The 24617-nt window shown below is 42.0% G+C and overlaps 1 protein-coding gene across 1 annotated transcript in view; it reads right to left on the reverse strand.

Moving 5' to 3' along the window:
• Nucleotides 1-3694: 3694 nt before the first annotated feature.
• Nucleotides 3695-24617, reverse strand: part of anxa5a (annexin A5a) — a 55438-nt gene continuing 34515 nt past the window's right edge. Inside the window, exons 10-13 of the mRNA XM_089018472.1 lie at nt 18773-18868; nt 18639-18697; nt 15679-15801; nt 3695-3872 (exon numbers count right to left, since the gene is read on the reverse strand). Coding sequence (XP_088874598.1) covers nt 3813-3872; nt 15679-15801; nt 18639-18697; nt 18773-18868 — 338 coding nt within the window. The 3' untranslated portion in view covers nt 3695-3812. The remainder of the gene's footprint in view (nt 3873-15678; nt 15802-18638; nt 18698-18772; nt 18869-24617) is intronic.

A 24617-nucleotide genomic window follows, 5' to 3' on the forward strand; every position in this document is an offset into this window, starting at 1 on the left:
AGAAGGTTTCTTCAGCCGTCATCTGTAAAAAAGTGAAGGTTTCGGACGTTTCGCCTCCTATCCAAGAGGCTTCGTCAGCGAACTAAAGTCTGACTGGTCGTATCGGCCCCATTTATATATCCCTAATGTCCAGACATGGTGGCGCTGGACACAGCTATGATAGGTCCCTACTCTCAGGTTGGGGGGGGGGGGGGCAGGGGACCCCTCCCTGTGGCCCCACTGATTGTTCCTACATTCCTGACTGACGACTGGCCTATTACCCCCACTCCCCCCGGTATCACCTCATCAGCATAACGAAATCAGCATTGCGAAAGTTGCCTAACCTGTTTTGCCTAAGCAGGCTATTGTATGAACGATCCAAATTGAACCTCACCCCACCAGACCGGTTTAATGAAGGATTTTGTTGTTTTATAAGAATCGCTTCTTTTACCCCCCTTTCAAACCATATATGTTCTTTCGCTAAGATTTTAACCTCATTGTCGTCAAATGAGTGGTTGCTAGCTTTTAGGTGCAAATGTACTGCCGATTGAGGCCCACTAGTATTATCCCTGCGATGTTGATAAAGTCTTTTTTTTGATAATTTGTTGAGTCTCTCCAATGTACTGCTCTTTACAATTTTCATTCTTACAATGTATGGAATAAACTACATTACTTTGTTTTTCATTTGGTAGCCTATCTTTTGGATGCACTAATTTTTGCCTTAACGTGTTTATCGGTTTGAAATAAGTAGGAATTTTATGTTGCCAAAGGACTCTTTGTAATTTTTCAGAAACGCCTGCAATGTACGGTACTGCTACTCCTCTCCTTTTTGAATCTTGAGAATTATTGGTTTCATTCGCTATTCTTTCTTTCTGACATTTGTTGAATGACCACTGAGGGTACCCACAGTTAGTGAGTGCTCTCCTGATATGTTTTGACTCCTTTTCTCTACCTTCAGTGCTAGTTGGTATTAGTTTAGCCCTATGCTGGAGGGTTCTGATAACTCCTAGTTTATGTTGTAAAGGGTGGATAGAGTCAAAAAGTAAGTATTGGTCAGTGTGCGTAGCCTTCCTAAAGACTTCTGTTTTTAGCGCTCTGTCCTCTTTTATAATTACTTTACAATCCAAGAAGGCTAGTTGGTTCTCTTGAATGTCCTCACGAGTAAATTTAATGTTGAAGTCTACAGAGTAGGAACAATCAGTGGGGCCATCTGTCAGTACGCCCTCCTCATGCCCCGGCTACGCCGCCGATGCCAAACTCTACTGGAAGCAGATAGGTCGGGCGCTCCGGAGGCACGGCGCTTTGTGCCATATGGGCGGCATACCTGTTAGAGCACCAATGTGGGGAGCACAGTGATACCTTGACTTACGAACTTAATTGGTTCCCAGAAAGTATGTGTAAGGCGAAAAGTGTCTATTCCAAACATTATTTTCCCATAGGAAACCATTAAAATGAGAATAATCCGTTCGTACGTCCACATAAAACAGGGGTCGGGAACCTTTTTGACTAAGAGAGCCATAAAAGTAAAATATTTAGAAATGTTTTTCAGCGAGAGCCACACGCACGCGCGCGCGCACACACAAACGCTCGCATGCACGCGCGCACACACACGCGCGGCCACTTTTCAACTAAATATCAGAATGTATTATTTAACATAACTTTGTGATAGTACTCACCGTTAACATGGATGGTGTTTCCTCGTGTTTGGTAAAAATCCAGGAAAACGATCGGAATGAAATTCAATTTGCCGGTCCAGAGGCGAAGTTACTGCTAGCTAGCCTGCACACGGCTCATAAGCTTCCACACTTGCTATCTGCAATCTACTTCTCGCAGAAGTATGTCGATGCTCACGTTAACATGGGGCTTGTTAAAATGTCACTGACATTCGACTGTTTCATCGATGGTGTTGTTTAATTGCAAATTAGAATCAGAACATTTTCTCTCCTCTCATGCTCCGTTGCATTCACGCTGAAGTGCACAAGTTGGGCTCATTTAAAAGGGCGTTTACCTGTTTCAACATGACGGCCACTATCATCCAATCAACATGGCGCTATCGGCCATTCTCAGTCAGTGTCATCCAATCAAAATTGCGCTTTCCGCCAACTGCAGCCCCAACGGGAAATGAACGTCGAAAAAAACCACAATATGTATTATAATGTGTAATATTTATCGGCGAGCCATATGCAATCATCAAAAGAGCCATATATGGCTCGCGAGCCATAGGTTCCCGACCCCTGACTTAAAACATAATTTTCAATTAAATAAGCCTTAAAATTACACAAAATATACTTTATGTATGTATGTGCTATTGTATTGTAATTAAAGAAATAAACTGTACTGTATAATCAAGTCGTTTTATTTACCTTTGTGATGGTCTTGATGGCTTGATGGAATGGATAGCTTTTTGCATAAAGTGTCTCAAGGAGCTCTGGGTTGTACATCTCGGAAGTTGTGATATTGCAACAGATGCAGGCAGACACACTAGAAACTTCATTAATAGCTGGTTCCCTGGCTTGTATGTTCTGTTCAAATTGTACAGATGGCTTGTTCGGGTTATTTGTGGAGCCTGAATAATGGGATATTTTAACCGTGCAGTCTACACTCTGTCTTTGAACTATCAATAAAGTTGAAACGAGTCCAAATTTCACTGTGTTTTCTATTGATTGTTTTTTTTTGTTGCCATCATTTGAATTGGCATTGTTATTGTTCCGTCATCATTGCTGTACAATATAAAACATTTTCAAGAAGATATGTCTGTACTGTGTTTTTCCTCAAAATGTGCGTGTGTGTGTTTGGGTTGTGTAAGGGTCAAATCAGGATTTTGTTAACTCAGGGTAGTACAGTGATACCTTGGCTTACGAACTTAATTGGTTCCCAGAAAGTGTGTGTCAGGCGAAAAGTCTATTCCAAACATTAATTTCCCATAGGAAACCATTAAAATGAGAATAATCCGTTCGTACGTCCCCATAAAACATAATTTTCAACTAAGTAAGCCTTAAGACTACACAAATTTATATAAATAAATGTGCTATTGTATTGGAATTAAAGAAATAAACATTACTGTATCATCCAGTTGTTTTATTTACCTTTGTGATGGTCGTTGGTGGCTTGATGGAATGGGTAGCTTTTTGCATAAAGTATCTCAAGGAGCTCTGAGTTGTACATTTTAGAAGTTGTGGTATTGCAACAGCAACAAATGCTGGCAGACACACTAGAAACTTCATTAATAGCCGGTTCCCTTGCTTGTATGTTCTCTTAATTGTACAAATGGCTTGCTCGGGTTATTTGTGGAGCCTGATTGGTGGGATATTTTAACCTTGCAGTCTACACTCTGCCTTTGAACTATCAATAAAGTTGAAACGAGTCCAAATTTCATTGTTTTCTATCCATTGTTTTTTATGTTGCCATCATTTGAATTGGCTTTATTATTGTTCCGTCATTATTGCTGTATAATATAAAACATTTTCAAAGAAGATATGTGTGTACTGCGTGTTTTTTCTCAAAATGTGTGTGTGTTTGGGATGAGGGTCATGGCATGGTAGTATTGTAGTAGATGCTTGGGTTTGATCTTAAGTCTGTGAGACGTTCGAGAACAAGGTAATCATTTTGGATTCTGCGAGGGTGAACATTTGTGTCCAAGTAAGATTTCAAACAATGCTTCTGAACTCATTCACTGCAATTTATTCGGGACTTGATAATATGACGTAGAGCGCCATTCCCGAATTTGTTCGGGTTTCGTGTTTTTTTTCTTGTTTGGGTGCCGATAAAGCGCTGGCCGTGGCCTCTGGGAAGGGTTTTTTTCAGCATGTGGATCGTCTGGCAACCAGCTCACCTCAGTCTCGGGAGCCGCAAAGGTACAACAAACACTTCCGGTACGCGCCTGTTGTGTCCTCCTATACACAGACATATGACACAGATGGACAAACACACACAGACAGACAGACGTGTACACACACACACACACACACACACACACACACACACACACACACACACACACACACACACACACACACACACACACACACGCACACACACACATATGCACAAAATGAACAAAAATGAAAAGTAAACTTAAGTTGACATTTTTTTTAGCTTTCAAATAAAAGTATTGCACATCACTTTTGGGACATACCCAGGCTTAAAGTCATCATTTAAAACTTCAACCTTAAAGGACAACCGACGTCACTTTTTTGTTTTTTAACTGACACCAGAAAAACGTTTTATAGCATCTAAAATACCCAAAACATGCAATATGATATTTTTAGTCAAATGCAAAACACCAATAAAAATGACTTAAAGTGTCCAAAATCTGCAACAAAATGAGCTGAGAATAGGGCATTTTCAGAAAGTCCCGCCCCCCTTTCGTGAGGTCACGCCAAGACGTCTTGCATTGCTTGTGAATCAAAACACTGGCTTCAGATTCGGAGAATATGCTTTCTTGTTACACATCCAGTTATGAATATGATTCAAATAGTCCTGGTGAGCAAAGCATACATGTTTGCAATCGATTAAAGAATTTATTTGGGCCATTTTGAGGCAAACGGGCGGGGGGGGGGGGGGGGGGGGATGTCTCACCCAAGAAGAGGCAGAAAAATGGCGACCAGCTCCGGTGAGAATGAATCAGCTCGTTTCCACAGGCTGATACTATCTTTCCATGGAGTTTGCCTCCCTCTGCTGGCGGCTTTTGGGTGTAAGCCATGGTTTTAAAAAAAACAGTACAGCAAAATACATTGACGTGATGGAAAGACGCTACAATGCGTCTTTTATACGGTGAGGAGGCGGTCCTTTTCTGACGTCACGTACGGACTCGTCACCAACTCAAAAACAAGACTTCCGAGGTGCGGCGCGCAACGTGCGACGTAGGAGGACATGCACTCTTGAGTGCTTCCTTTCATTAGGACTGCTGAACAGCAAATGAGCCCTGAATACATGTGAGCAACTGCAAGATAACATTTAATCGTCTCTGCTTGATCTGTGAACAGATAAAATCTACAATGACTAAGAGAAAAGGCAGGGCTACCGATGCTAACACCAAAGCTAACGTCAGCCCTGTACCCCTTAATGCTGCTACTACAGGATGTGAAAGTGAAAATACTGTTTCTTTGCCTCCTGTATGTCGTCCAAAAGAAAGTCACGCCATGATTGTTGCTAATATGCACGATTACCTGGGGGGTGAACCTACAGCGGCTTCCAATGAGAATGTGGTGGGAGATTCGTTCCCTCTGCTTCCACTCTCTCCTGCGGCTACCTCTACGACAGTTTCCTCCCCTACTTCACCAGCAGCTAAAATAGCTCGCAATATCCGAGGTCCAGTTCCCCAAGACCTCATGGCAATTCTGCTCGCTGAAGTTCGCTCGAGTCTCTGCGGCAACTAATGAACACAAGAGCTGATGCCCTAGAGGCTATGATTAAGATGAACTCAGTGACTATTGCAAAAGTACAAACAGAGAGTAAAGAAAATACAAAACAAATAAATGGCTTGAAAGTTTCTCTGCACCAGATGCACGCAGAGACGGTTGCAATAAAGGATAGATTGGGAAAACTGGAGTCTCACCCACGCAGTTTAAACGAAGACATGATAAACCGCATTTCCAAGTGGGAGACCTATCATCGACGTTGGAATCTTATCCTCCATGGACTGGAAGAAAGCAACCAGCAAAATATTCGCCAGAAGACCATACAAGTGCTTCAGGGTGTGCTGCCTGAGGCCAAGGACAAGATCCCTGGTGTGGTGGACACCATCCATCGCCTCGGCCCGAGACGCCCAGACAGCTCCAGGAGTCGCCCTATAAAGCGGGTAACTCCTTCCTCCAGGCTAAAGGTCTTCGGCTATCCCTTGACTTCCCACCAGAGGTACGTGAGAGGAGGCGTCTGTTGTGGCCCCAAGTGGACAAGGCCAGAAAGGAACATAAGCAGGCCCATTTTGTGGGAGGCCGTGCCTTTGTGGATGGGGTTGAGATCTTCCCTCCCTGATATTTATGAGGTTCTGACTGACTTAACCTCTAAGTATTCTCCAATACCTGTAACTAATTTTTGATTTACCAGGCTGTTAAGCTAATAGTATTAAAAGAATAATAAATAAATAATGAATAAAGCAGTTGCTCTCGAAATAGAAATTTAATATTCTACACGTTATGTTACACATCATACATTATGGGCTTATTATGTTTAAATGTACTACTTTTGGTTATTCAGCAGTCCTTAGTCTCTATTTCTTTTTCAATAGAGACTGTGCTTCACCAAATCTTTGGTGTGAGCACTTTGTTTTTGAAGTGATCCCGTGTATTGCTGTTTGAGTTTTCTATATTTAGTTCTTATTAAAAAATATTGTAATTTCTTTTATATTTTACTTTTCCTAGCTTAATCTTTCACTTCTTCTATTTTCCTTGTCTATTTTCTACTGTTCTCATCCCTATGTCCCTTTCCCTTCTCTCCTTAAATGCCAGGGGTTTGAGGAACTCCTTGAAACGCAAAGCTGTATTTTTGTTTCTCAGAAAATTTAAGTGTGATTTCTTGTTTTTACAAGAAACTCATAGTACAACAAATGACGTCAGTCTCTGGAAAAGTCAATGGGGAAGAGATTCATGGGGAGCACACAGGTCGGAAAAAGCAGCCGGTGTCACAGTTCTAAAAGAAAATTTCTCTGGGGAAATTATTGGTCATGACAGTGACCCAGAAGGTCACTATATCATACTTATGTTGGCAATCTCTGATAAAAATGTTATCATGATTAATATATATGGGTACAATTCACGTCCTAAAAATATATTATTGTTAGAAGAAATTGATAAAAAAGTTGAGTACTGGTTAAACAAATATCCAACTGCCTATTTAATTCTGGGTGGTGATTTTAATGTAGTTATGAATAACAAACTAGATCGACTTCCACCACCAAGCCAAGCAGTCTCTAATCTATACCTCATCACCTTCATGGAGAAATACAACCTATATGATGTTTTCAGAGAAAAGTTTCCCTCTCTAAAAACATATACTTGGCACTCTAAGGACCTTTCAAAACAGTCTAGACTGGATTACTGGTTGATATCTAAAACAATCTCTGCGGACCTCGTTGAAGTAGACTACCACCCAGCACCACTGTCTGATCATAAAATAATTACACTTAAGGTAACCTTGACACCAGTTATGAATATTCCTAAGGCTTTATGTTGGAAGCTGAACAATAGTTTGTTAGCCCATGATGAAGTAAAGGAAAATATAAACAGGTTAATAAAATCTCATTGGGACACAGCTCTTCTTCAAAAATCTTTCAGCCTCCAATGGGAACTTCTAAAATACGAAATTGGTAAATATATGAGGAAATATAGCAGCAATTTAGCGAAACACAGAGGAGCGGAAGAGGATGATTTATGTGCTCAAATAATGTCTCTTTCCAGTCAATCAGCAACCCTATCTGAGGATGATCACGCCAAGTTAGCAGACTACCAAAATAAACTTGATGATATATATAGACGAAAAGCAGAGGGCGCATTCATCAGATCCAGGAGGCGTTGGCTGGAAGAAGGGGAAAAATGCTCATCGTACTTTTTTAACTTGGAAAAATCTAAATCTAAAAAGCAAACCATTGACACATTAAAAATTGATAACAAAATTGTTTCAGACTACCACAAAATCTCCTCTTTCTGCTCAAAATTCTATGGTAACCTATATACTTCCAACCATATGCAAGCAGGGCCAGTGTCAATTTTAGAGTCCATTACGTCCAATAAAACTATTAGCATTAATGAGAAAAAAAACGATGTGATCAACCAATTAATCTAATTGAAGTGCAGGATGCAATTAAGCAGCTCAAGATGAATAAATCTCCTGGAAACGACGGGCTTACTTCAGAATTGTATAAAACCTTCTCTGAACCTTTGGCTCCTTTCCTGCTCAATGTTTTTTCTGAAAGCATCTCAAAAGGCTCCCTCCCCTGTTCACTCTCTCAAGGTCTTATATCTCTCATTCCAAAACCAAAAAAAGACACATCATCTCTTGAAAACTGGCGCCCTATCTGCCTACTAAATACAGACTATAAAATTTTGGCCTCCATTCTTGCAAACCGAATTAGAAAATCCTTACCGCATATAATTAGTGAAACACAGTCAGGCTTCTTGAGTAAAAGACACATTGCCAATAATGTTCGTCTTGTATTGGATATTCTTGATTATCAGGAACTTATTAACCACAATAGTTTTATTTTATTTCTCGATTTTTACAAAGCCTTTGACACTTTGGAACACCGTTTTATTTTTCAATCACTTAACAAGTTTGGTTTTGGAAACTACTTTACTCAGGCTGTTAAGACACTGTACACCAACTGCAACTCCTCAATACTGCTTAAATATGGTACGTCCCCTCGCTTCAACGTCTCCCGTGGCATCCGTCAAGGTTGTCCCATTTCTCCCTATTTATTCTTACTTTCAGCACAAATTTTATCACTGTTGGTCACTGAAAGCGAGGTCCAAGGGATTGAAGTAGCGGGCAGGCAGGTTGTGATTAGCCAGGTGGCAGATGACACCACACTCTTCCTGAAAAATCCTGAGCAAATTCCAAGGGCCATAGCTCTGGTTAAAGAGTTTTCCAAAGCGTCAGGTCTTTCGCTTAATATAAATAAATGTGAGTTGTTAGCTGTGAAATCATGTAATGAATCTATGCTATACAACATACCTGTTAAAAATCAAGTGACGTACCTAGGTGTTGTCATAGCCAAAGACGACGAAGAGCGTTGTCATTTGAACCTCGATCCAATAATTGATAAAACCAAGAAGCGCTTTAATCACTGGTTACAAAGGGATCTATCACTAAACAGAAGAATACTGCTAGCAAAAAGTGAGGGAATCTCTCGGTTTGTATATCCTACAATGGCTTTAAATGTGGATCCAAGCACATGTAAGACAATGGACAAAATAATGTATAACTTTGTATGGAAAAATACAACTCATTATATAAGAAACTCAGTCATATCCAGGACGGTAAAGGAGGGAGGCCTAGATTTTTTGGACTTTACTTCTCTAAACTATACGTTTAAGATTAACTGGCTGCGTAATTATCTGTGTAGCCCTGATGCAATCTGGAATTTCATTCCAAAATCCATGTTTTCCCGACTTGGTGGTCTGTCTTTCTTGCTGAAATGTAATTATAAGGTTGAAAAATTGCCTGTTAACCTATCAAAATTTCATAAACAAGTTTTATTAGCCTGGTGCCTAATGTATAACCATTCTTTCTCTCCGCATTCATGTATGATCTGGAATAACTGTCATATTTTGTACAAAAACAAATCACTGTTTTTGTCGAGATGGATTGACTGGGGTATCATTTATGTAAAGCAACTTTTTAACACAAACAATGTTTTAATGAACTATGCTGAATTTCTCAATACACATCAAATCCCTGTGACCCCTAAGGACTTTGCCATCGTTATGGATGCCATCCCAAGTGGTATCATAAGCCTGTTCAAGGGTCACTCCGCTACTCCCGACAGACCACCGCCAATTCCAGTGACAGAAACTGCCCTGGGGAAACTCTGTTTCTCATCAATTGCTCGAAATCGGAACCGTGCAATTCGACATTTGTTTCAAAAATCTTTTGTGACGGTTCCCTACGTTGTTCATCACTGGAGAACGTATGTCCCAAATATTCCATGGGAAAAGGTTTGGACCCTCCCATATAAATTTTTCATCACAAACAAACAAAGAGAAATAACCTACAAACTTTTGCACCGTTGCTATCCTGTTAAACATAAGATACGGTCTTTACAGGATATATCTTGTACATTTTGTGAAGCTGAGCCTGAAACTGCAACTCACCTCTTCTGGGCTTGTCCCGAAACTACTCGCTTCTGGAAACACTTTGTCAAATACGTTCAATGTAAAGTCACTTCTCTATTCATATTTCATTACAAAGATATGCTGTTTGGATATTACAACAAGACCAACGATAAATATTTTATTATTAATTTATTAGTTTTTCTTGCCAAACATCATATTCATAAATCTAAATTTTGTGGGAGGAAACCCCTATTTGTAATATTTCAAAATGAAATGAAACTATATCAGAAAACAATTCAACTATCTGCCGACCCAAATGCTATCAAAACACATGATTTGTTGATGAAATATGGCATAGGATGATGTGATTGCCGAATTCATCTGGTGTCCCCCCCCCCCCTCTCTTTTTTGTCAATTTCACTATGTTGTGCAGACTCGATGGAATGTTAAAACCCCTGGCACCCCCCTTCCCCCGCTCTCTCTCTCTTCTAAATTGTTCTTCTCTCCTCTTTTTTCTTCTTGTAAAATGATTATCTGTCAGGAACTCCTATTTCCTGTGCGATCAGGTACTGTCTCATACGCGATTATGTCACCTAATGTATGTTGCCAACTATTTGGAAAATATCAAGTATGCAGAAAGATTTGCTGAGACACACCTCAGATGTACTTTTAGAAGCTCCACAAGCTATTCAAAACCAATGGTTTTGTCTACCTTTGTTGTGTTTTGTTTGCAGTGTTGTTTGTTTGTTTGTTTCTGTTGCTTTGTATGTTTGCATGCCATTTGAATTAAAAAAAAAAAAAAAAAAACAAGACTTCCTGAATGTTCAGCGTGAGTCTAAAAACGTACAATATAGCTATATGCGGTGGAATCTTATTAAAATACGCCCAGGAGAAGTCATTTGAAGCCATTTTACAAATTATGGACACAACTTGTCTGGAGACTAAGAATAAGAATAAGAATAAGAATAAGAATATGAATAAGAATAAGAATAAGAATAAGAATAAGAATAAGAATAAGAATAAGAATAAGAATAAGAATAAGAATAATACATTTCATGTTTTTTTCTTTTTGACTTTCAAAACTCTCGCGGTCACTTTACAACAGGCGTCTTAAACTCGTGGCCCGGGGGCCAAATGCGGCCCAAGAAAGAATATTTTGTGGCCCGCCTTGATATGAAAGATTAATGTTAGTGCGGCCCGCATGATTGATATTAATGAAACTTGTGTGTGGAGCTGAACAAGTAGGCAAGAGAAGTTATGTTTAGGACAGTTCATGTTCAATATTTTCTTTATTTTACAAAAGTTAAAGGTTAAAGAACTGTGAATACAGACATTTGAAACTTTATTAAAATAATTAGATTTCCTGTGTTTTTTCTGTCGTCTGTATCTGCCTTATGATCATGATAATTATTTTATTTATTTATTACTGGTTAATTTATTTTTTATTAATTTTTCCATTTATTCATTTAATTCACGTTTGTGTGTGATAAAAATAAAGATTTTGAGAACATTGGAATGTTTTATCTGTGATTTTCTTGTGGAAATCTTGATGCGGCCCAGCCTCACCCAGACTCTGCTTCCAGCGGCCCCCGGGTCAATTGAGTTTGAGACCCCTGCTTTACAATAACTGGAAACATTTTTGTATGGGTGAGCCAGTGTTCACTCACCCCCGGAAGTAACTCAAATAGATAGAAAGCTAACTAGCTAATAGATAGCTAATAGAGAGCTAGCCAGCATGCTAGACCGCTGATAGATAAGATAGATAGCCAGCCAACTAGACTGTTCACTCACGCACTCACTCACTCACTCACTCACTCACTCACTCACTCACTCACTCATCCCATGGCCTAGAAGGCCGTAGGGGTGACATGATGGACGTCTGGGCAGTCAGAGATCTCCAGCGCTCTCGGTCTTCAGCAGTTCCGAGACTGTTAATAGCTAGCTAATAGATACTACCAGATAGCAAAAATATAGCTAAGTAGGTAGCTTGATAGCTAGCTCGACTGTCATAATTTATGACTCATTCACTGCCAGATAATGAGTAAAAATGTATCCACTCCAGTGCCTGGGTTTTTTGTCATTGTCACTCAAATTCCAGGTCCCACACAATATGTGATTTAGGACGACATTCAATACAGTGTTAGAAACCTTAGACTCAGAAAAAAATGAGTTAATTTGTAAATTATATGGGTCTGGAGTTATGTGAGATTGCAATGAGGGCGGCTGTCCAAAATACAATGCAATACATCCATATTGGTTGCTATCGCACTTTAACAACAGCTGAAACTCGAACAAAGCGCTAATATGGAAAATAATGCAAATGGCCCAAAACTACCAGCAAATTTTAGTTCGCTGACGAAGCCTCTTGGATGAGAAGCGAAACGTCCAACACTTTCAAAGAAGTACAGATGACGGCTGAAGAAACCTTTTCATCATTAGCTCAGGTAGTATTGTAGTAGATGCTTGGCTTCGATCTTAAGTTGGCCTCTGTGAGACGTTCGAGATCAAGGTAATCATTTTGGATTCTGCGAGGGTGAACGTCTTATGTCCAGGTAACATTCCAAACAATGATTCTTAACTCATTCACTGCCGTTCACAAATTTATTCGGGACTTGATAACATGACGAAGAGGGCCATTCCCGAATGTGTTCGGGTTTTGTTTTTTTTCTTGTTTGGGTGCCGATAAAGCGATGGCCATGGCCTCATCCACATTCAATATGGTGGTAGAAACCTTAGACTCTCTTATTTCATAAGAGAAAAAAGAGTTAATTCCGAAATGATATGGGTCCGGAGTTATGTGAGATTGAAATGAGGGCGGCTGTCCAAAATAAAATTGCAATACATCCATATTGGTTGCGATAGCGCTTTAACAACAGCTGAATCAGGAACAAAGCGCTAACGAGGAAAAAATGTAAATGCTGCCCCCTTGTAAAACTGAACAAACATTGCCAGAGGTCTGACCAGCGCTACATCTGCACCCAAGCAAGAAAAAAAACTTTATGAAGAGGTTGGAGCTAGGTGATGATGGTGAGCAGTCGTGCGTGAGCAGAGTGAAGAGGAGGGGGCTCAGCACACACCCCTGGGGGGCCCCTGTGTTCAGCGTGATGGTGCTGGAAGTGTTGTCGCCAACTCTGACTGCCTGTGGTCTCCCCGTCAGGAAGTCCAGCAGCCAGTTGCACAGGGAGGTGCTGATCCCCAGTTTGCTCAGTTTATTGGTGAGTTGTTGGGGGATGATTGTGTTGAATGCTGAGCTGAAGTCGATGAACAGCATTCTGACGTAGGAGTCTCTGGTCTCCAGGTGGGTGAGCGCAGTGTGGAGAGCAGTGGAGATGGCATCATCGGTCGAGCGGTTGGGCCGATATGCAAATTGGAAGGGGTCATGGGTGGGGGGGAGGGCAGCCTTGATGTGGTTCATAACTAGCCGCTCGAAGCACTTCATGAGGATGGGAGTGAGTGCGACCGGGCGGTAGTCATTGTGGCAGGTGGGGGACGACTTCTTCGGGACCGGGATAATGGTGGTGGCTTTGAGGCACGTGGGCACAACAGCCTGGCTCAGAGAGGTGTTGAAGATGTCCGTGAAGACATCTGTGAGCTCCACAGCGCAGTCTCTCAGAACACGGCCAGGAATGCCGTCGGGACCCGGGGCTTTTCGTGCGTTGGTCCCTCTGAGGGATCGCCTCACGCTGTCCTGGGACAGTGTCAGCACCTGTTCGCCGGGAGGTGGTGGGGTCTTCTGTGCTGGAGTGCTGTTGTCTGCCTCGAAGCGGGCGAAGAAGTCGTTCAGCTGGTTCAGCAGAGTGGTGGAGTTCTCGCAGGTCTGTGGAGTGGGCTTGTAGTCTGTGATGGTCTGTATCCCACGCCACAGGTTCCTGGTGTCACTGCTGTCTTTGAAGTGGTTGGCGATCCTCCTGGAGTGCTGTCTCTTGGCCATCCTGATGCCACGTGACAGGTTGGCCCTGGCTGTCCTTAGGCCCAGCTCATCGCCAGCTTTGTAGGCAGCGTTCCGAGCCCTGAGGAGCCTGTGGACTTCACCCGTCAGCCATGGCTTCTGGTTGGCCAGGATGGTGACAGATCTGGTGACAGTCACGTCATCCATGCACTTCCTCATGTAGGAGGTAACAGAGTCTGTGTACTCTTGGAGGTCGGTGTTGTTGTTGTAGGTGGCCGCTTGTCTGAACATGTTCCAGTCAGTGTTGGAGAAGCAGTCTTTGAGTGCCTCTGACGACCCGTCAGGCCACACCCTTATCTGCTTCTTGACTGGTTTGACGACTTTGACAAGTGGCCTATATGCGGGCATTAACATGATAGTGGAGTGGTCCGAAGCTCCTAGGTGGGGGAGGGGGTAGGCTTTGTAGGCTCCTTTGTGTGTGGTGAAAACATTGTCCAGAATGTTGTTACCTCTCGTCGGAAAATTAATGTGTCCATGGAGATGTGGAAAAACACTTTTCGGGTTGGCCGCGAGTCTTCCCCCCCTCGACGAGCGCTCTGTCTGCCCGGAAGCTAGTTAGCTGGGCTAGCTGGATGGCACTGTCCGGTATGCTGTCGGTCAGCCATGTTTCCACAAACACAAAGGCACAACACTCACCCACGGTCTTGGAAGTTGAGCGGAGAAGTCTGATGTAGTCCATTTTATTGTCCAGCGAGCGCACGTTAGCCAGCGTGATGGTAGGAATGCAAGGCCGGTGGCGGCTAGCCGCGAGCCTAATGCGAATACCTCCACGCTTTCCCCTCTTTTGTTTCCTCATACAGCGCTTGTGGCGCCTCCACTCTGGGTTGGGTGCGGGAGTGGGGGTCGGTGGAAGAGTGGGGCTCAATGGATGAGCCGACTCCCTGAGCAATCCATGCTCTCGTAGCACTTCTGCTTCAGCTGGTTTAGGTTTTAAAAATGAACTGCCGATGTCGAGCAGAACCTCACGGGAGTAGGTACGCCTCGGGTGTAGCGAGGCCAACGGAGACGGACATTTGCACGAGTAAGACAAACACAATAAACACGAAAAAAACAATTTGCCGGGAGAGAGAGGAGCCGCTGCGTGTGCACGCGCCGCCATCTTGGGAAAATAAATAAATAAATAAATAAATAAATATTATAACAGCAGACGAACTAGTTTTCGGCGGACGAACCAAATGACACAGCGCCACGTGGCTGGCAGACTCGTTTTCGTCACCCCCTTTCTTTGAGTGTGCATGTGGTTTCTTATCGAGTGGAGTACTTTTACTATTATGGGATTGAAAAAGACCCCACCACATGCTAGCGTTAAGCCGAAGAGGAAACAAAAGAAAATGACGGTCGAGCAGACGAAAGAGATCATCGAAAAACACCAACAAGGTGTGCGTTTGTGTGATTTTGCGTCCCAGTAGCAGTACGCTAAATCGACCATTACTACTTGTGGCTAAGGGTGTTTCTGTGTTGCCTAAACAACGGTCTCAGGCAATAGAAGAGGTTGAAAAACTTGGTTTTGATTAACAAAAAGCAGCTAGCAGGGGACAGTGTGATTAAGGGTGTTATCTCCCAGAAAGCACGTCAACTTCACTCGGATATCATTAAGAGGCAACTACATCAATGACCATCATAAAGGTCAATAAAACAACTTTAATATACAATAGTTTATTACTTGAATTACAATCCAATAACACATTTATTATACATAAAATACTCGCTAGCTAGTTTTACGGCTTAGTTATTAGAAAATTATGTTTTATGGGGACCTGGGAACAGATTATTCTCATTTTAATGGTTTCTTATGGGAAATAAATATTTGGCAGATGAACATTTCGCCTTACACGCACTTTCTGGGAACCAATTAAGTTCGTGATCTGACTTTAACTAACTTTTTATCTAACTTTTTAACTAATAACTAATTGTTATTCTCATAATTCTTTTTTAAACTAGATCAAATACTGTATGTATGGTTCGATTAGTATACAGAACCTGAATAGTGCTGTAGAGGGAGGCACCGTACTTGTCCTTGAAACAAGCGGCTATGTCCAACATGTCCTCCTCGCTCCTGGACACCAGGACTCTCATCAGGGTGTCATCGTCTGTCCCAGCACGCTGCAGAAAATAAAAATTACCCAAAAAAAAAAAACAAGACCAACAAATGCAGCAACAAATGTGAGGTTTCAAAAATAAAGACAACAGCAAGTGTCTTATAGGCGGTAATAATCATATGGGTGCTACCGTAACTTGAGGACGGCATTGAAGACCCACACCGATAATGCAGGCTTCAAACTTAATTTGGAAATCAATCCTTATTTTGAATTTGAAACCCTGACTTTGAATTAAAGCCTATGTATGGATAGGGAGTAAGAGAGAGTGTTATGCATCTAGCGAGCTAGCTCTCTCTCTAGCTAGGTAGATCTCTCTTTAGCTAGGTAGTTGTCTCTCTAGCTAAGTAGCTCTCTCGCTCTAGATAGCTCTCTATTTAGCTAGGTAGCTCTCTCTCTCTAGCTAGCTCTCTCTTTTGCAAGGTAGCTCTGTCTCTAGCTATCTATTTAGCTAGCTATCTCTTGAGCTATGTGCTTAGCTATCTCTTTCTCTGGCTATGTACCTAGCTAGCTCCCTCTCTGGCTATGTTACTAGCTAGCTCTCTTTCTAGCTATGTACCTAGCGAGCTCTCTCTCTAGCTATGTACCTAGCGAGCTCTCTCTTTAGCTATGTACCTAGCTAGCTCTCTCTCTAGCTATGTACCTAGCTAGCTCTCTCTAGCTATCTACCTAGCTAGCTAGCTATCTACCTGGCTATCTACCTATCTAGCTAGAACACTATCTACTTAGATAATTAGATCACTATCTATTTAGCGAGCTAGATCGCTATCTCCTTATTACCCAGATCGATGAAAAGGTTTCTTCAGCCATCATCTGTACTTCTTTGAAGGTGTCGGACGTTTTGCCTCTTATCCAAGAAGCTTCGTCAGCAAACTAAAGTCTTACTGGTAGTTTTGGCCCTATATATTTATATATATATATATATATATATATATATATATATATATATATATATATATATATATATATATATATATATATATATATATATATATATATATTATATATATATATATATATATCCCTACTGTTCAGACGTGGCGGTGCCAGACCCTGCTATGATAGGTCCCTGCTCTCAGGTTGGGGAGAGCAGAGGACTACTCCCTGCGGCTACTCTGATTGTTCATATTGTCCTGACTAACGACTGGCCTGATTGCCCAATTTGCCCTGGTATGACCTCATCAGCATAACTAAGCCTATGTTGCCTAAGCAGTCTATTGTACGAACAATCCATATTGAACCTCACCCCACCATTACGGTTAAGGGAAGGATTTCGCTGTTTTATGAAAATAGCTTCCTTTACTCCTCCTCAATCGGGTCCGGTTAAATGGGGCCAGATTTCACTCTGAATCAGGCTACTACTGTAAATAAAATTGAGACAGAATCATTCAGTATTTCAGTATCACTGTTTTTAAGGCTCTAGATAGCTCTCCATCCTTTTTTCCGATCCGCTTATTCTCACAAGGGTCACTGTCATGATCTGGTTGGCGACCAACGGGGGGCGCTGTCGGCCCCGCCTGCACCTGCACAGGGGCTGGTCGTCCCGATCAGATTGGCGACCAACGGGTAGCGACGTCAGCCCTGCCTGCAGCCTCACAGGTGCTGGTCGTTTTAATCACTGACACTTAAAAGGACACCCGGCACGACCATCCGGTGTCGGTTCATTGTTTGCTGCTTGTTTGCTGCATGCATTGTGTATGCTGTGCATGTGTTTGTTTAACCTTGGCGGACTTTTACTTTTGGTCTTCTTTTTATACTTTGTATTTTTTCTGTTCAGATGATCTTGATGTTTTACATTTTGTTCCTGCTGACTTTTATTTTAATACAATTTGTCAAACAACCTCCTGCTCCCTCCTGCCTGCTTTTTGGGATCCGCACCCGCCATCACCACACGCAAACCGTGACAGTCACGAGCGGTGCTGAAGCTTATCTCAGCTGTCTTCGGCGACTAGGCAGAGGACACTCTGAACTGGTTGCCAGCCAATCGCAGGGCACACAGAGACAAACAACCATCCACGCACATACTCACATCATTTCAAGTGTTCATTCACCCTGCCATGCATGTTTTTGGAATACGGGAGGAAACCAGAGACCCCAGAGAAAACCCACGTGGGCATGCAAACACCACACCATAAAAAATTCAACCCTTACTTGACTATATATTTTGTATGGAGCATTACACATGCTTGAAACCCTACCTAGAATAGTGAAGTTGCTAATGAAGTTTCCAGTGAGGGTTGTGAATGTCACCCTGAGCGCAACGATAGCTTAATGATGCTAACGAAAACATATCAGATATGAAATCGAACTTGAATTCCCTGCTGTTGGGTTATCTGTGCACTAACAGGTCCACAGAGAACGTGTCCTCCAATAATAATAATAATATAATAATAATAATAATAATAATAATAACAATAATAATACATTTGAGTTATAAGTACTTTAAAAAACTCTCAAGGACACTTTATAGTCACAGGATACTGTTTTTCTGTGGGTGAGCAGCGGCAGCCACACGCGCCAGCCACACGCGCCAGCGTTCACTCAACTTAGTTAGCTAGCTAGATAGCAAATAGCTACCTAGATAGCCAGATAGCAGACGAGCTAGATAGACAGCTGGATAGCCAGATAAAGAAGTGAAGAGAGGAAAAAAGAAATAACAATAAAGACATTGGTGTGCGAAAAAAAAGCTTGTAAATTCATCCATACAAATACATACTAACTATTCTTTCATGAATCGTAATTAATACATTCTGCTGGAATTGCTTTGCAGCACAATTACGAGAGGGAGGGGGAACATATCGCCACAACATCATCAGAGATAACATTGCGAAGGTATACACGCACCCTCATTGATCTGTACAGGGACTCGGCAAAAAAAGACGGAACGCTGCGGGTGCATTTCACTGTGGAGGCAACAAAACACTTTTAGATCATGATAAAAAAACGCCCTTTCACAAGAATGACATGAAATGTCATACCGACGGCAAGCAGCAAGTTCTCCAAATTTCCTGTGGTCTCGCCTTCAACGCTGTCCTCAATTTCGGAACCGCACAGGTTCTTGTAGGCGTCAAACACTGAGCACACAAACACATCTCCATTCAAAGATTTCCTTGGCATGCTTTGAGAGTACAGTGATACTTCATCGTACAGACTTAATTGGTTCCCATAAAGTGTGTGTAAGGCGAAAAGTGTGTATCCCAAAAATTAATTTCCCAAAAGAAACCATTAAAATGAGAATAATCCATTCCCAGGTCCCCATAAAACATCATTTTCTACTAAATAAGCCTTAAAGGACAACCGACGTCTCAAGTTGTGTCCACAAGTTGTGTCCATAATTTGTAAAATGGCTATTTTACAAGATTCCACCGCATATAGTTTTATTTTACATTTTAATACTTGCGCTGAATATTCAGGAAGTCTTGTTTTTGAGTTGGTGACGAGTCCGTACGTGACGTCACTGAAAAAAAAAGACATTGTAGGAGTCCTTCCATCACCTCAATGTATTTTGCTGTACTTGTTTGGTCTGAAAACCTCGTGTTGCACCAAAAAGCCGCCAGAAGAGGGCGACCAAGTTCCATGCAAGGAATTTATCAGCCTGTGGAAACTGGCTGATTAATTCCTCACAGCAGCTTGGACGCCATTTTCTGCCTCTTTTTGGGTGATACATTTTACCCCCAATGTTGCCTCAAAATGGCACGGAATAAATAAATACTCGATTGCAAACATGTATGCTTTCCTCTTCAGAACTATTTGAATCATATTCATAACTGGATGTGTAACAAGAAAGCATATTCTCCGAATCTGAAGCCATTGCTTTGATTCTCCAGCAATGCAAGACGTCTTGGTGTGACGTCATGAACTGGGGGCGGGACTTTCTGAAAATGCCCAATTCGCAGCTCAATTTTTTGCAGATTTTGGACACTTTAAGTCATTTTTATTGGTGTTTTGCATTTGAATAAAAATATCATACTGCGTGTTTTGGGTATTTTACATGCTATAAAACGTTTTTCAGATGTCAGTTAGGAAACAAAAAAGTGATGTCGGTTGTCCTTTAAAACTACACAAAATATACCTTATTTTATGTATAATAAATGTGCTATTGGATTGTAATTAAAGAAATAAACTGCACTGTATAATACCGTCGTTTTATTAACCTTTGTGATGGTAATTGTCAATGGATGCCGAACTTCGACGTTTCCTCTTGACGATATCCGAGTGAAGTTGCCATGCTTTCTCAGTGATAATACCCTCACTCACAATGTCCCCAGCTAGCTGCTTTTCATTAATCCAGAATACAGAAGTTTTTCTTTTGTGTCCTCTTCGGCTTAACACAAGCCTGTTGTTGGGTCTTTTTCTGTCCCATAATGGCAAAAGTTCTCCACTCGATAACAAACCCTGTCTGCACTCAAAGAAAGGGGGTCTGGAAAACTAATCCGCCAGCCACCTTGGCGCTGTGTGGTTTGGTTCGTCCACCGAAAACTAGTTCATCAGCCAAGACTATATGGTCGCAAATGTAATGTTTGTGAGGTGAAAAGTTCATGAGCTAAAGCGTTTGTAAGCTGAGGTATCACTGCATTGCAATAAAGTTCCCATACAAGCTCTCCAAGAACGCATGAGATGTTCTGCGCTATATTTGGAGGCTCATGAGGATTGTGTGGCAGAAAGGGACAATACCAAAGGCACGGTGAAGGGCTGGAGGTGTACTAATTGTTCTAGGAGTTATCAGAACCCTCCAGCATAGGGCTAAACTAATACCAAAAAGCGTTGAAGGTAGAGAAAAGGAGTCAAAACATATCATGAGAGCACTCACAAACTGTGGGTACCCTCAGTGGTCATTTAACAAATGTCAGAAAGAAAGAATAGGGAATGACACCAAAAGTTCTGAAGATACAAAAAGGAGAGGAGTAGCAGTACCTTACATTGCAGGAGTTTCTGAAAAACTACAAAGAGTCCTTTGGCAACACAAAATTCCTACTTATTTCAAACAGATAAACAGTTTATCGCAAAAATTAGTGCATCCAAAAGATAGGCTGCCAAATGAAAATCAAAGTAATGTAGTTTATTCATTACATTGTAAAAATTAAAAATATAAAGAGCATTGCATTGGGGAGACTAAACAAATTCTCAAAAAAAGACGTTATCAACATCGCAGGGATAATACTAGTGGGCCTCAATCGGCAGTACATATGCACCTAAAAAGCACATGTTTGCGCGTGAAGGCGATAGCGTCAGTGAGGAATTTGTTGAGCGCGCGGTCAGGACAAACCATCTATGATTTAGCGGAATTTAACACAAGTAGGTATTATTGAGCTTGAATATTTCGTTGTGGAATAATATGTTTTGAATGTTGAAAGTGATTCCATTTTTCAATAAATATTGATTTCTTTAACTTTGCCCCTTCAATGAAAACCTCTTAAAAACAGACACAATCTTGATGAATCACAGTGCATATGTTATTTTAATCTATTTCCATTTCCTCCTCCAAGTATCTGCGAAATAGTATGGAAACGCCATATTCCTTGAGACAAATTTATTAACTGATCAGGGATATTTTTCACATTTGAAAGACAGTTAATAAATTGGGTTCTTACTGTGCTATGAGGTTTGTACACATTACATTTAAAGGACAACCGGCACCATTTTTTTGTGTTTCCCACTGACATCAAAAAAACGTTTTATAGCATCTAAAATACCCAAAACAGGCAGGCTGATATTTTTAGTTAAATGAAAAACACCAATAAAAATGACTTCAAAATGAATCCGGAAATGGCCAGTTTCAGAAGGTCCCACCCCCTTGTTCGTGACTTCACGGCCTTGCTCGACAATCAAAACAATGGCTTCAGATTCGGAGAAGATGTTTTCTTGTTACTCATCCAGTTATGAATATGATTCAAATAGTTCTAAAGAGGAAAGCATAAAAGTTTGCAAATGATTCAAGGAGTCCTCCCATATCAATTCGAGCCGCCAATGACAGCAATGTAGCACCCAGAAAATGCAGAAGATTGCGCCCAAGCTCCGTTGGAAATGGGCTGATTTGTCAGCTGGGAATTTGTGTCAGCGAATATAAAATACAGTAAAGTCTCGTTATATCGATATCGGATATATCGATAGTCCCGTTTATATCGATACTATTTCTATGCACACACTGAGAAAATTACATGCAAACAGGGTCGGATATATCGATAGTCCCGGTTATATCGATATAAAAAAATCAATTGTCGTGTTGAAACATCTGTGAGCCGTCAAAATCTGTGAGACAGTAGCCTACACATTTCTATAACAGGTGTTACAGGGAAATCTGTGATCCGTCAGAATCTGTCGTCCCAGCGGTCGCAGTTTCTGGAGGGTCAGATTTTTCTTTAACACCTGTTATTTACAAACACAACTGAGAAGGGCTGAATAAAAATGGCACCGAAAAGTAAGTCATATTCTGCAGTTTACAAGCTGCAGATAGTGAAATATGCAGCCGAAAACGGCAAGCAGAAAGCAAAGTTGGGAGTGAGCGAAAAACTTGTAAGGGACGGGCGAAAAGCAGAGGTTACGCTTTCTGAAATGAAGAAAACAAAAAAAGCTAATCGCAGGCGAAAAGCTAGGTGACTGCAGTTGGAGGAACGAGTTCACGCATGGGTGCTTGAACAACGTGCTGCTGGGAGAGGTTTGTCAACGGTGCAGTTGCGTATCCACGACCAGGTCGTTGCCAAGGAGATGAATATAAACGGCTATGCAGGAGGACCTTCTTGGTGTTACCGCTTCATGCAACGCAAACGCCTCTCTATCAGAAATGTCTATCACAAATACATTTTCCCCAAAAATGCGACTTATCCTCCAGTGCGACCAATATATGTTTTTTTCTTTTTAATTATGCATTTATTGGCTGGTGCGACCTATAATCCAGAGCGACGTATAATCCAAAAAATACGGTATATATATAGATGGTTATATAGATGGTTAAGAAGCGAAACGTCCGACACCTTAAAAAAAGTACAGATGACGGCTGAAGAAACCTTTTCATCGATGGACCACTCCTGTACGACTGAGAGCTTACACAGACGTGGCAGACATCATTCAATTCCGGCCAATTAGCCTTCTTAACGTTGCCGGGAAAACCTTTTTTAGTGTGTTAGCACAGACACTTTCTACCTACCTGGAGAAGAACAATTATGTTGATACATATGTACAGAAGGCTGGCATCCCTGGGTTCTCTGGTTGCTTGGAGCAACACCAGTATGATCTGGCACCAAATACAACCGGCAAAGAAAAACGAGAGAGATCTTCATGTCATCCTCCTCGACTTGGCCAATGCCTTTCGTTCAGTTCCCCATAACCTTCTCTGGGAATCCTTCAACTTCTTCGATGTTCCATTACCCATTACTACCTTGGTAAAAACCTACTTCGAAGACCTGCAACTGTGCTTCACAACACCTGACTTCATAACATCATGGCAGGTTGTACGATTTCACCCCTGGCCTTCACATTGGGCATGGAGGTCATCATCATGGCCTGGTGGTGGGGGGTGAGCGAACTAAGAATGGGATCCACCTCCCACCTGTCCAGGCATACATGGATGTCATGACTTGACCACTACTGCAGCTTTCACCAGGCGGCTACTTGGAAAACTGCAGGAAAATATCAAATGGGCCCGGATGAAAATCAACCCGGACAAGTCGCGCAGCATTTCAATAGTCAAACGAGAGCTAAAGAATATGAAGTTCTGCATTGGCCAAGCAGGGACAATTGATGAGATGGGAATGCCTGAAGAAGAGAAAGCTCAGCTGGAGGGATTTCTGGGAAATGGAGGCAAGCAACATCGGCTTCATCATCAGAGCTATCAAGGATGTGCTCCCATCTCACAAAAACCTCCACCAATGGCATGGCGAAGATCCAACCTGTGACCTTTGTCCCACTCCAGGAACTCTAAAACACATCCTGACCGGTTGTAAGACCAGCCTCTAACAAGGCTGCTACACCTGGAGGTACAACCAGGTCCTGAAGAGTTTGGCAGTTGTCCTTGAGAGCAAGAGGAATACCATCAATTCCTTGCCCATGAGAGCCACCACTTCCAGCACATCACCATTGACTTTCATCCAAGAAGGAGAGAAAAAGCCCAACCATACTCCTGCCAAACTAGAGGTTGGACTGCTATCCAGGGCCCGGGATTGGAAGATGCGGGTTGACATTGGCCAGCAATTGGTTTTCCCAGCGGAGATTGCAGCCACCACCCCAAGGCCAGACTTGGTGCTCTGGTTCCCTTCACTCAAGGCTGTCTACATAACAGAACTCACAGTCCCAAGGGAAAACTAGGTTGAAGAGGCCAATGAGCGCAAGAAGCTGTGCTACACAGAACTCAAAGTGGATGCGCATCAGCGAGGATGGAAAGCCAAGATATATCCCATTGAAGTTGGATGCAGAAGGTTTGTGGCTTCCTCCACCGTCAGACTTCTAAAAGACCTGGGTATCCATGGACAGGCTCTGTGGCACACAGTTTTATCACTCTCCGAAGTGGCAGAAAGAAGCAGCCATTGGATCTGGATGAAGAGGAAGGACCCTTGTTGGGCTCATACATCAGCAACCTAAGACACCCCCCCCCCCTCAGCTTCTCAACATCTGATTGTGCATGGGACACAAGCACGCGCATGATCAACCTGTCGCTGCCCACCATTGATGAGGGTGTCTAGTGATGAAAGGCCGAAACACCCAATGATTCTTTGGAGCACTACTGACGATTAATTCCAAATTTACAACCTTCCCATCCATGAGGCACAGCTCCCACACCACTCTCACCATCAAGGCTCATGTGAAGACCATCCATTGGCACAGACAGAA

This window comes from Hippocampus bargibanti, linkage group LG02, assembly GCF_051943395.1.
Source record: "Hippocampus bargibanti isolate YZ-2025 linkage group LG02, ASM5194339v1, whole genome shotgun sequence".
Taxonomy (NCBI): Eukaryota; Metazoa; Chordata; class Actinopteri; order Syngnathiformes; family Syngnathidae; genus Hippocampus; species Hippocampus bargibanti.